Source organism: Vanessa tameamea, chromosome 11 (assembly GCF_037043105.1).
Source record: "Vanessa tameamea isolate UH-Manoa-2023 chromosome 11, ilVanTame1 primary haplotype, whole genome shotgun sequence".
Taxonomy (NCBI): Eukaryota; Metazoa; Arthropoda; class Insecta; order Lepidoptera; family Nymphalidae; genus Vanessa; species Vanessa tameamea.
In genome coordinates, this window is record NC_087319.1 from 8,792,148 (window position 1) to 8,804,358 (window position 12,211).

The 12,211-nt window shown below is 30.9% G+C and overlaps 1 protein-coding gene across 1 annotated transcript in view; it reads right to left on the reverse strand.

Annotated features, from left to right (window-relative positions):
* LOC113402597 (lysine-specific demethylase 3A-like) overlaps positions 1 to 12,211 on the reverse strand; it is a 131,887-nt gene that overhangs the window by 94,248 nt on the left and 25,428 nt on the right. The window contains exons 2-3 of the mRNA XM_026642893.2: positions 7,552 to 7,701; positions 4,228 to 4,341 (exon numbers count right to left, since the gene is read on the reverse strand). Of these exons, the coding sequence (XP_026498678.2) occupies positions 4,228 to 4,341; positions 7,552 to 7,701 (264 nt within the window). The remainder of the gene's footprint in view (positions 1 to 4,227; positions 4,342 to 7,551; positions 7,702 to 12,211) is intronic.

The window sequence follows — 12,211 nt, forward strand, 5'->3', positions numbered from 1 at the left end:
TAAACTTTAGTAGTAAATCTCCATCCCCACGATCTTTGCTATAAGTTTTAATGGACACGATAGTTATTTACATCTTCTCAAAAGGAGAGGAGGCCCACAGTGGCGCGTTCAAATGTTTACTCTACTATACATTATTATATTTCCATAGTAAGCCTATACCAGCGTAACAACAGGCACAAGCGACATAACATCAGAGTTCTGAAAGTTGGTGGCGTATTGGCGATGTAATCCTTTATAACTGGTTAACATTTTTTAAAACGCCAATGTCAATGGGCGGCGATGACCACTTACCATCAGATGGTCCATATGCTGGTCTACTTGTCTAATACAAAAAATACTGCATAAATTGTTGTTATGGGCGATTAAAATATTACGATAAAAGAGTATTATTTATAATTTTTATTACTATTTACCGAAAAAATATCTTATCATTAAAGATATGTGTACGCGGAATTCTTATGATAATATATTATAAATAACATGATTCATTTATCAATCACACAAACAGTGAAACTTAAATTTAGATAAAACATATCAATAAAAATCACAAACTTATCTATGATATGAAATCTCAAAACAGCTTTATAGTGATAAAGTACATATTTTCGTAAGATTATTTCTCATAACTTGCAAAAGAAGTTTTATTTCAACTAAATCAATAGATTAGTTCTACTCGCGTATTCACTTTTTGAAGTAAAAATTCACTTATAAACTACATTTATAATAAAACAAAACAATATTTTCAATCAAACCATCTATTTCAGCGAGCTGATGTTCACCGTGTTCCACAAATGTATCAACGATGAAATGGTAAATATCTACCTGGCTAGTAATAACGAAGATGTAACGAGTAAGCCCACAAACCAATCTGCATTCGTGTTACGATCAAAATGCAAAACTCGACGTCACGCTCGCTCGACTTTCATCGCCTCGTCATTAACCATGAACGTTACGCTTCTTTGGTCTTGGAATTTGTATTAAATTACACAAGTTGAGTTATTCATTTGAGAGATCGTAACTTCCTTAAACATTAAAAAAAAAGACTTTAACATCAATATAATGTAATAACTAATTATTAAGTTTAGTTAGTATAATATGCCAAATTTATTTGCACAATACAATCTATTTCAACAAAATGCATTATACGACAACTTTAATGTAATTTTATAAATCCACTGTATCATTTAAAACTGGACTAGTCACAGAGGCAGGTATCATGCCTACCTATACAACAGACCATACATTACTTCATGATTCTATTACTAACTGTAATTCGGCCACAGTAATTACGGTCATACCAGCTTGTCCCTCGTAAAACAATGTTTTGGCAACGTGAGGAGAGACTGTCGCTTATCTATCCTACAATACTATCGTCTATAAGCACAAATGACAATTATAGTAAGGCCATGCAATTTATTGCGGTTCTCATACCAATTTGAAAAATATATTTTTCATTTAAAATTAATTAGGTCTGAGAATAATTATCCCATATCTTAGTTACCTATACAACATTATAAATATCTACTTAAGAATTTCATAAACATACTTCATCATAATATGAAATATAATAAAGGCTGCCATTGTAAGAAGATACTGTTATTACATTACATAAGAGCGCATTCGTTTCGTCTTACGCTACACATGTCTACATCAATGTCACGACCCCTCCGTCCTCCCATTGGAGGGGGGGGGGGGGGTGTTTAGACCGGACAGACGCTAACTGAAAAGTTTGCTCGTTTAAATTTTGCGGGAACAGTTTCTCTTAGTTGCGTGCATGGCGAAGTCGGAAAACTTTCAATATCGCATGATTGAGTTTTTAATAAGGGTTTTAGGTTTTAAGTTGAAAAATTATCGAAAATCCGTTCAAATACATTCTTACATAATAGAGATGATTAAATACTTAAGATAAGAAATATAATTATATTATTTGCATTAGTTTTTAATTAATTACATACAATTCTTATCCGTACTTCATATATCATAGAAAACAATTCCAATTTAAATATATGAATATTCTCAGACAATCAGAGTAGATATTGATTATCATTATGATAATCAAATAGAAATTACAATTGAATTTCAAACAGGAAATAAATAAGAACTCGTTGAACGTTATGTTTGATGTCAAATTGTGGGAAATTAAAAAGAAAAGTAGCAATGCCCAAATTATATTCTGCGGGAGGCAGCCAATCAATCACGCTTTGCCGGGAGGCCGAGCTAACCGAAAATAGCGCGACACCGGCATAACCACCACCTGGCGAATATGTATATAGTGAAGGGAGGCGTGGGTGAACCGGGTGCGGAAAATCAATATAGCGGGCGGCGAGCATCAAAACATGCCCGTTCCACCGAACCTCCCGGCCGCCGAGCCGCCGAGCCTCCCGTCCGCCCGGCCGCCCTCGCCTGTCGCCCGGGGAACACCCCTTGTTTGGCAGACGCCGTCCTTGATCTCCCCACGTCGCCCGGGCGCGCAACTTTGGATAAACACTCGTGTGGATCGTCTCACTGGAAAATTGGGTCGTCTATGCACTTCGTTCGTTCCTTGTTTTTATAATTGAGAAACTTATTTATTTTATATGATATACGTACGAAAATAGTTATCCAATAATGATTTTATTAAACTTAGGTTTTATTGAGTGTAGGAGAGTACATGAATTTATTAAAAGAAATAAAAAATTCTATTCTACAAGTTTTTATGAAAAGGATTCTTGTTTCCTAGTTACTTTACAAAAAAAATTCTATTTTTTTGCATATACTTGAGTATATGTCCTGGAGACTTCCGGGCATCGCGGCCCTTCTCGACAGAGACGAAGCCAGCTGCTTTGGGTAGATAATACTGCACAATGCGTAGACTAAGACAGGTGCACTCTCTTATGCTAATTTGTCATAATCTGATCGGACGATAAGGAAACGATCGTTTACGAGAGTTTAGGTTTTACATGCTTTCCTGCGTACAGGTGTAACTTAGCTGCAGAGTCTTCTACTAGACAGAATAACCATTAACCATATAACTATTTCTAAATCGTGGGTTGGGCACCGACGATCTGTATCCAGGACCTCGACATCTGCAATCTTATAAGCTAGGCATAGGCTAGGCTAGGTATATCTATATCAACGATACATTTACTTAAACAGTTCAAACTATAGCATTTAAAGTATAAAATGTGGGATGATTTACGCATAAAATATTTATTATTTTAAAATATGTTTCTTGTTAAGCTGATGTTAATCTGTCGACATAACGGATTGAGTGAACACAACGTATATATTTCTTTTCATGAATATGTAAGTTTTTAAGAGCAAATAATATTTTAACATAAAAGTATCATTTTATATTCGGAGGTAGAAGTTATTGTAATAAAGTAAATTTACCCTTCAGCGTTTGCGAAAATAAAGCAACCAAAGACATTATCATTATATTAAATATTCATGACTAGGAACTTGCATATTATGAGATTACGTAAAGTCCTTTTAAAATATCAAAAGGCAAAAACATAATTCATTCACGGCCTAAAATAACGTCCAAATGATTAAATATGCAAAGAATTTTATTACAAACGTCTACAAAGTCGGACCACCATAATTATTTACAGTCATCGTTTTCGCATAAACAATATAACAAGACTAAGTAACAATGACAAGTAAAATAGACAATAATTATTTAAAATATGTATGTCTTCCGATTAAAATACGATCACAATTATATTAAACTTATTACGTAAAAATGCCACAAGTCAGGTCCCTAATTATATGTTAATACTTCTCGACTCTTGAAATTAGTTCTAATTAAGATTATTATAGATATCAGATTATGAAAAACATTCAGTACTTCCAGGTTTATTCTTCGCACAAATATTTTGTAAAACCATTTTAACCTTTGGGTTGATAGATGGCAGATAGTAAATCTTTATTGCCCATAATAAATCACTCCAAATTTTTTTTTTTTAAATTCGCCTATATCCCTTACTTAAGCTTAAAGCAAAGAAAATCATACTTTTTAACTAAAAATTCACATAACTTGTACAATACATAAATCGTAAGTATTTTAGATAAGTAACGCCATCTAGCGGTGAGTAGCAATAACTAAACCATCTAAATAACGTAACGCTTTTGTTTCATATCAGTGTAATAAAAAAGAGTTAAACTGTTAATTAATTTGGTTTATAATATTTGTCGATTTATTATATTATGTAATACAATTACGATACGATTTTATTAAGCTGTTACCTGATAGGGTTGCAGATTCGCATAGTCAAGAAAGAGAAGTTGTCTGTCGTGTAGATACTCGACAGGCTGTGCATCTGCTTGAAGTGTGACATCCGCAGACAATGGAGTGAACGTCTGAAAAAAATAAAATTATAGTTATTAAGATAAAAGTAAAAGGCACAATTACTTTAAAAAAATGTTTCAAAAAACCTTATTATTATTGCGATACATATTAATAGGACTTTTTCGACTAAATACTATTAAACTTTATCGTATATGTAAGATGTTTTTTTATAATGATTTATTTATTTAATAATAATTAAAATGAATAACATTGGATTTATTAATATTTTTACGTACGTAGTACATCTGTTTTAGTTACTTTAGAGTTGTATTTAAAAAAATGAGTTAACATTTCTGGCTGACTGCTGACTTAACCAGTAATACTAAAGGATTTGAAAAACATTCAAATAAAAAATTTAAAAATAAACAATATATTGGAGAATATCATGTAACAAGTACGTAATTATGTTTTAAACATTTCGATTTTTAAATAAATACATAAAACAATAAATTATTCAAACTAGCAGTGAAAAGTTCCACAGCACGTACACGATTGCTGGTTTACTTTGAATAACAACTATAAAATCACCTTCAAAACACCGTTCGCCTCGAACATAAGCGACTAAATTGACAACATAAATACTCCTACATCTCTTTCTTACATAACAAACTTATTTATAACATTTGATGAAGTTGAATTAGGTTACCTAACGAATAATTAACATAATTTGTCTGTACTGAGATGAAATTAAAATAAGAATAAACTTGTTTAGTTTTCACTTCATTCGTAATCACATTTAATAATTTACAGTAATGCAAAGGAAAATATTATTATTAAAAATCGTAGAACACTTGATTCAAGTACTAACGTCTAGACTCTTCAGCCTTTGGCTCCTAAGTGCTTGTGAATCATCTTGTATCAATAAATATACTTATGGTCTAATTTCCGGTTTTCCTATATTAACTCATAGGCAAACTAACACCTTTACGTATAAGCTATCTCTATTCCAAAATTTCATCCAAATTCGTCCGGCCGTTTTTGCACGATAGAGTAACAACCATAAAAACATTCATATTGATACAATTATGTAGAAAGTAGGATGTAGATTCTACCGAGAAGAACTAGCAACGAACTCAGTAATGATTTACCCTTTTTTATTACTAACATACACGCAATCGACAAACATAACGAATGTAATATCCTGTCCGAAAACACTTCATACTATTCATTCGGTCATGTTTTTTATAATAGTAAATATACAAAAGAGTAATCATGAAAATACATAGATTTTCACTGTTTATAAATAGGTTATCGTATTACTACACTAACGTCGAAGGCCGCATGGACACGTGAGTAGTGAATTTCATTAACACCGTTGCAATCGTTCCAATTACAAAATATTTGCACGCACTTGCGACGATTTTAAAAGTGTACTTATTATTTGAGTGGGTTATGCGGGCACATGAAATCACCAGTGAAATTCACATTACAAAAGTTTATATATGTATTTATTTAAGTATATTATTGTAAACAATTTATTTGATATAATTTGTATTTTATATTCAACTACTCAAATTCGTTAAATAGTCACCATTAATCACTATCTTAATCGTCTGTTAAACAAAACTTTCATTTCATTTACCTTTAAAGGAAATGTAAATGAAATAAAGCAAGGTTTCCTAATCATATTAAACGAACTAGAAATTAAATGTCTCTTCAAAACTACATTCACGCATGACTTGATTTTATCCTGGGACTTTTAGTATTTATCAACTCACAGCTTCTTTCCACTAGGAAGCTAATTAACAAACCAACATATATGTACCTATTAAGTTGAATAGTTGATATTTTAGAATGATATTTCAAACTCTAATAACCGAATGTACGGTCTTTGTTTAAAAGAAATGAATCTCTACATTGTATAAAACAAAGTCCCTTTCGCCTCGTTACCGGTTAGATCTTATAAACCTTACAACGGATTTTAATGCATATAATTCATTAATAAACAGAGGTTCAAGAGGAAGTAATTAAGACGATTAAGTAGGATGTATAATACATGCATATTATAGACGAGAAAAGCGGAGAGTTTGACTTTCCTAGCTGGAAAAACGAAAAAATATATATTTTTATATTGTACCCGTGTGAAGCCTCTACGGGTAGCTAGTGCATTACGAAAGAAAATATTTAAGCAAACAAGCAGTACACATACAAGTTATCCCCTTATACGAGTGCATTTATGAAAAAATAATTTAAGTGACATAAAGTCTTGCAAAAACAGTCTATATAGAAAATTTAAATACAAAGGTATTAAATGTATGTGCATCACAAAACTCGTATTTAATGTCATTATTACTTTGAATTCATATAAATAACAATATAAATTTATTTGGATAGTTCAGTGAACAGTTAAGTTTGAAACTTCTGCTTAAAAATACGTATAAAAAAGAGATTTAAAAATAAAATTAACGATTATACTACATTAATGAAAATGGCCAAGACATATCGATACGAAACCAAAATCTCACCTCTGAGATTTGTGTAAAACATTTTCTTATAAATTGAGAAAACTATTTTACGAAATATAAAATTCACAAATAGTTAATGCCAGCACCAAGCATGCATAGCAATGTCTCTTTAAATCTTTGGTAAAAAGTTATACGATACGACTCATGCGCCATCTATTATACGGTGATGGTACTGCTGGCCAAGAACAACTGTACGAAGTTTCAACCCAGTCGGATGAACTGTACTACTGTGCAAACTTAGAGAATACGAACAAACAAAAGGGTACGTTAAGATATACATAGATACTCGTCTATTCTAATATTATAAAAAAGTAAAAATTGTTACTTCCTATGTAGAGAGGTTATCTCCAGAGCTAATGATCCAAATGTAATAATATTTTCATTATTAGATAGCTACATGATTTGTTAGCGCTAAAGACTAAAGAGTAAATAAAAGGTACAAATTATCTATATCATAGTACTATGTCTTCATTAAAAAATTAAACCCGTTTGAAACCGTTTCTTTAATTAAGAAAGACTATATTCAGCGCCATCTATGTCATATGATCAATACTATCATAACTCATAGTTTCATGAAATGTAGATTTAAATAAATTATTTATAAAACGGTCCATAAAAAGTCAAAAGCATCTATGACGCACATATAACAAACTACTATACTTTGTTTTTAAACCTAGGTTCCGATGTAGTAGTTTTACCTATATTATTATGAGTAAATGTTTGTAGATTTAACTTAATAAAACTTGTTCAACTCACCAAAGCAGGCCACTTTACTTCATCTTTTTCTAATTTTTTAGGTGACCACACTAACGTTCTTTCAACCAAAAACACACGAAACGTTTTACGCGAGTACACTGCCACCCATTCACGTCGTTGCCAATCAACTCCATCATATTCTACCAACACCTGAAACAAAAATAGTAGAATTGAAGTATAATGTAAAAAAAAATTAATATAAGGAAGTTATAATAATAACATCAATATGTACGTAACAACGCCATCTAGCGTCGAATAGCTGTATTGCTGTACTAGTTTATTAACATTAATTGTTTTCACTTTTCGTCGCTAGGGTGCACTACATTTCTCAAATAATTTTATCACTTATTTTAAATTTAAGAATATAACGTTTTCGACATTGTACCTAACATTACCAACAAAGGTTAAATAATACATAAAAACAATACCTCTCATACTACACTGAAGCAATCAACTCAAGGACATTAAATTATCGAAAATAATTTAACACACCATTTACAGGGACAAAAAGTCAGAGAAACGTTATGTCAAGGACATTAAAAGTTTAAAGAGATAAATTACATTTAATTGTCAAGCCCGACTATAATGAGACAGGTAACGTATAATGAGTGTTCAAGACTGACCTCAAGGCGGATGATGCCAACGTTTTCAATGTCAAAACAAAGTAAACAAATAAATAACATATGCCTACGTGGATTGAAAACAATCACGAACACCACACATATGGCATATATATATTTATACACACCACCTTATCAGTAAGTGCGATGTTAACTGCATTTATTGCAATAAATTAAAGATGTATAGGGCATATTATGGTGCTTCCAAATGAATGATATTTTGATATTACTTTATATAAATTCAATCAACCAAAACCGGTACCATGAAATGTAAATAGAGACCATATTTAAAATAAAGATTTTATTTATTCAACCTAATAACCGGAATTTTCACTAAGCTCATACAGGTACTTTTTTTATATTTAAATATTTAACATAAAGCATATAAGTCAGATGTAACTCTTTAAGATAAATTATAATTACATTATGTATTACACGCGCAAGTGTTCACGTGAACAAAGATAAGCGTTAAGAAAACACAAATAATGTTACTCATAAGTAACACGATCTTCATTTCACAGTATTAAATGTAAAACCTTCTTGGTTTCATAGTAATGAAGAATTTAATAAGAACCGAAGAAACGTTCCAATTTTTCGTTCATTGAACGTACGTAATTTCGTCACGTGATAAAATTTCATGTATTTGCCCTTAACTTGAACGATAATTAACTAAATAATTGTATCGGAATTCGCCTAAAAACCTTGGAATAAGAATATTAGAATATATAAAATAGAACATATATTTATTATTTATAATAATTTAAAAAATAATTTCAACGTAAACATAAACATGATAACATTTCTTCATGATTCGGTTGATCTTAACCCATCTATTTGTAATCGGGTCATTTTGTAGGCTGCATGGAAATTATTGAAAGTTTCAACAGCCGGAACCCTACTTGACGTGAACCTCCCTGGAATACTTAAGCTGGATTGGTTCGCAGCCACCGTACTGTTTTGAAACCGTTACATACGACATTGATGGATGCCCTTAACAAAAATTTCCTTAGTCGACTCACGCTACACCCACACATTGATATGGAGTGCCTCCATTCTACTCTCCGAAACTATTATAACAATATAATTATAAAATAAACATATTTAAAAAGAAAGCAATAGTTTCATAACATGAACTATCTATAACATAACGTTACACGTACAGTTTAAAGTGAAAGAAAACAAAAATGTAAATCATTCATATACATGTATAAAAGTATTGGCAGTGAAGATTTCTGTTCTATGTACTTTATCACGAAACCCTGGTACGGAACGACCTTGCTATCGAGTTTGTGATAAACAAAACTATAGCTACAGTTGAACTTGAGGATGTAAGACGTTTTATTAAAAGTCATGCAAACTATAAACATACCTGTTTTTACTAATTTTCATATTGACTCTATGGTACTACATACTTTATAGTAAAGTTGTAATATCTGGTGGATATAACATATGTACTTTTTATAAAATAAAACAGATAAAAAATGATTTATTTTAGATCTAATCAAATGAGCAAAACAAATGAAGACTATTACAGAGGCATTCATAAATGAATACATTTACTTATAAATGATAAATCGTTTTAAAATTTAAATTTTTTACGATTACTACGAATTGTAAAGAGCAGTCTCCATGTAAGCAATGTGATGGAATTCTTCAATTCATGTTTATCATAAATAAACATTTATTCATTATTCTGAACACGTGTACTTTTTATTCGAGTTCACGAGATTAATACGTTTAAACAAAATATTAAGAAGTTTTTGTCTACTTATTTAAAATCGATTTGAAGTAAAACTTATTTTTTTGAATTAACAGCAATTAACTTTTCAAATCATATAATTTATAGCACATACTACTGATTAAGTCGATCGAAATAACAAAGCAAGGAAAGTATTAATAAATAATAGGTACTAATAATAATAAAAGGCCTTAATCGATCGTTCGCAGTGTCTACACCTACCTAAGTATGTATATATGTATATAGTAAAGTTAAAAATAGATTTTTGTTTCCATTACAAGTTTCAGACGACAACCTTTATCGTAATAGCAGTAGTAGTAGTAGCTTTAATCAAGACAAATCGACACCTACAGTTTATACTACTGCTGTTGTTGTTGCTTAAAATATATTATTTCATATGTATTAATAAAATCGTGAAGAAATATACAAAATTAACGAAGTTACAAATTCGCTAACTAAAGGCAATTTTTGAAATCAATCGATTTATATTACGCTAATAATTATTAGCAGAGTGTGCGCACACTCTTGAGTTAGCGTAGTATAAATTGTTGGTGTCGAAATATAAATTTTATCATAGATCGTTATTTAAAATTTACAGAGCATCAAAGTGAATTTTACCCTATATTCAAGAGAAGTTTCATCTCGTTCCAGTTTCGCTTGAAGCCCTACACTACACAGCGCGACCTTGTCACCGTATCTGTTACGTACACGTAATAGCACGTATGTATCTAAGCGATTATTTACTGTGTACATGTATAGAACCGTGCTTACTAAACAGAATAGCATGCCGTTTGTTCGAAGGACTGTCATTTGTTGTGAATACGGTCGCACGGCTTAATAAGGAAGGTAATTTCATTACACGGATTACATATTATGCTTTTGAAAACGGTAACAAACAAAATACTTGGAATATTAATCGCATGAAGTAACTGAATCAATAATAATCATACGAAGTCTTGTAATTTTTTTGCAAACTCTACACCAATAATGATAATAGTATATAATTTTACAATAAACAACAATTCAGAATAGATTAATAACTATTCATAAAAGTTCTTAAATCTAATACGTTTAATTAATTCGTCTGATGAGTATTATATATTAAAAAGATATTTATGAAAATCTTTTCGTAATATTAAATAATACAACGTATATACCTAATACATATTTTGACATACAAAGTCGCGCGGTGCAGATGTTGGTACGATTCGAAAATAGAAATGAATTCAGAGGTGTTTGAAAGGCGACTGTAGTCTGTAAGCCATCGTGTACATTCAAGTGCAGTCAAGCCCACGCGGTCGGGGTGTTGCCAAACCCTTGACTGGCCAACGTTTATAAACAGACCAAATGCAATCGCTTACAATAAACTTATGATATTGGACTTTATTCTGAACACTTTGGCTTGTTAAAAGTTAGAATCTAAATGAATATTTACGATAGATCATAAATTTAAAACTCTCAAATACCTTACACCTTTCTAAGAACGATATTGACTGATTGATAGGCTTGATTCTATATTGTGTAAGATATCTACAATTACTAAAAATCTGACACCAGATTTTGCCGATAAGGTCATATTGTATTGTAATAAAACCGACTTAGACGAACTAAAGACTATACAGTATCAGAATGCTATTACGACGTTTTGAGGGCGTATTTCGTGATATATTTTGTAATAATTTCCGTTTACGTTACCGTCTAACAATAGACCCTAATGATCTCAATTCTCTTACATTGCAATCTATCATATTTAAAGAACACCACTCGAGTCAATTTATTATGAAATATCAGCTCATTAATTGATGTTAAATAATTACTTCCAATACTGTCAAACATGTTGTCAAAATAAACTTTGATAAGGACTTTGTATTTCTAAGAACCTTATCTAGATACTTTTGACATAATATGTACATTTTGTCATTATTACATAATAATTATAAAAAAAATTGTGCGTATTTTGTGTTAGGTAAGAGCCAAATACTATACATATCTACGTATATATACTTACGGACTTATGGGATAGGATTTAAGCAATCACATCTAGAAGAACTGTATATTCGTGTCTTGTATCGAAAAAAAAAGTAAACCGTGAAAGTAAATAAATATTTATTATCATAGTAATGAGTTTGATTGGTAATCATTATCTTTGTTTGTTTTATTTTTTCCGGTTTCATACAAAAACTACTACACCGTTTGATACGGAACGATTTTGTTGGTTATAGTTTTGTGCAGAGAATTTAAAAAAAAGCTAATTTCGCCCACGTGTGGTGAGGGGGAGAGCGGTAAGTGTAAGAGTTATAAA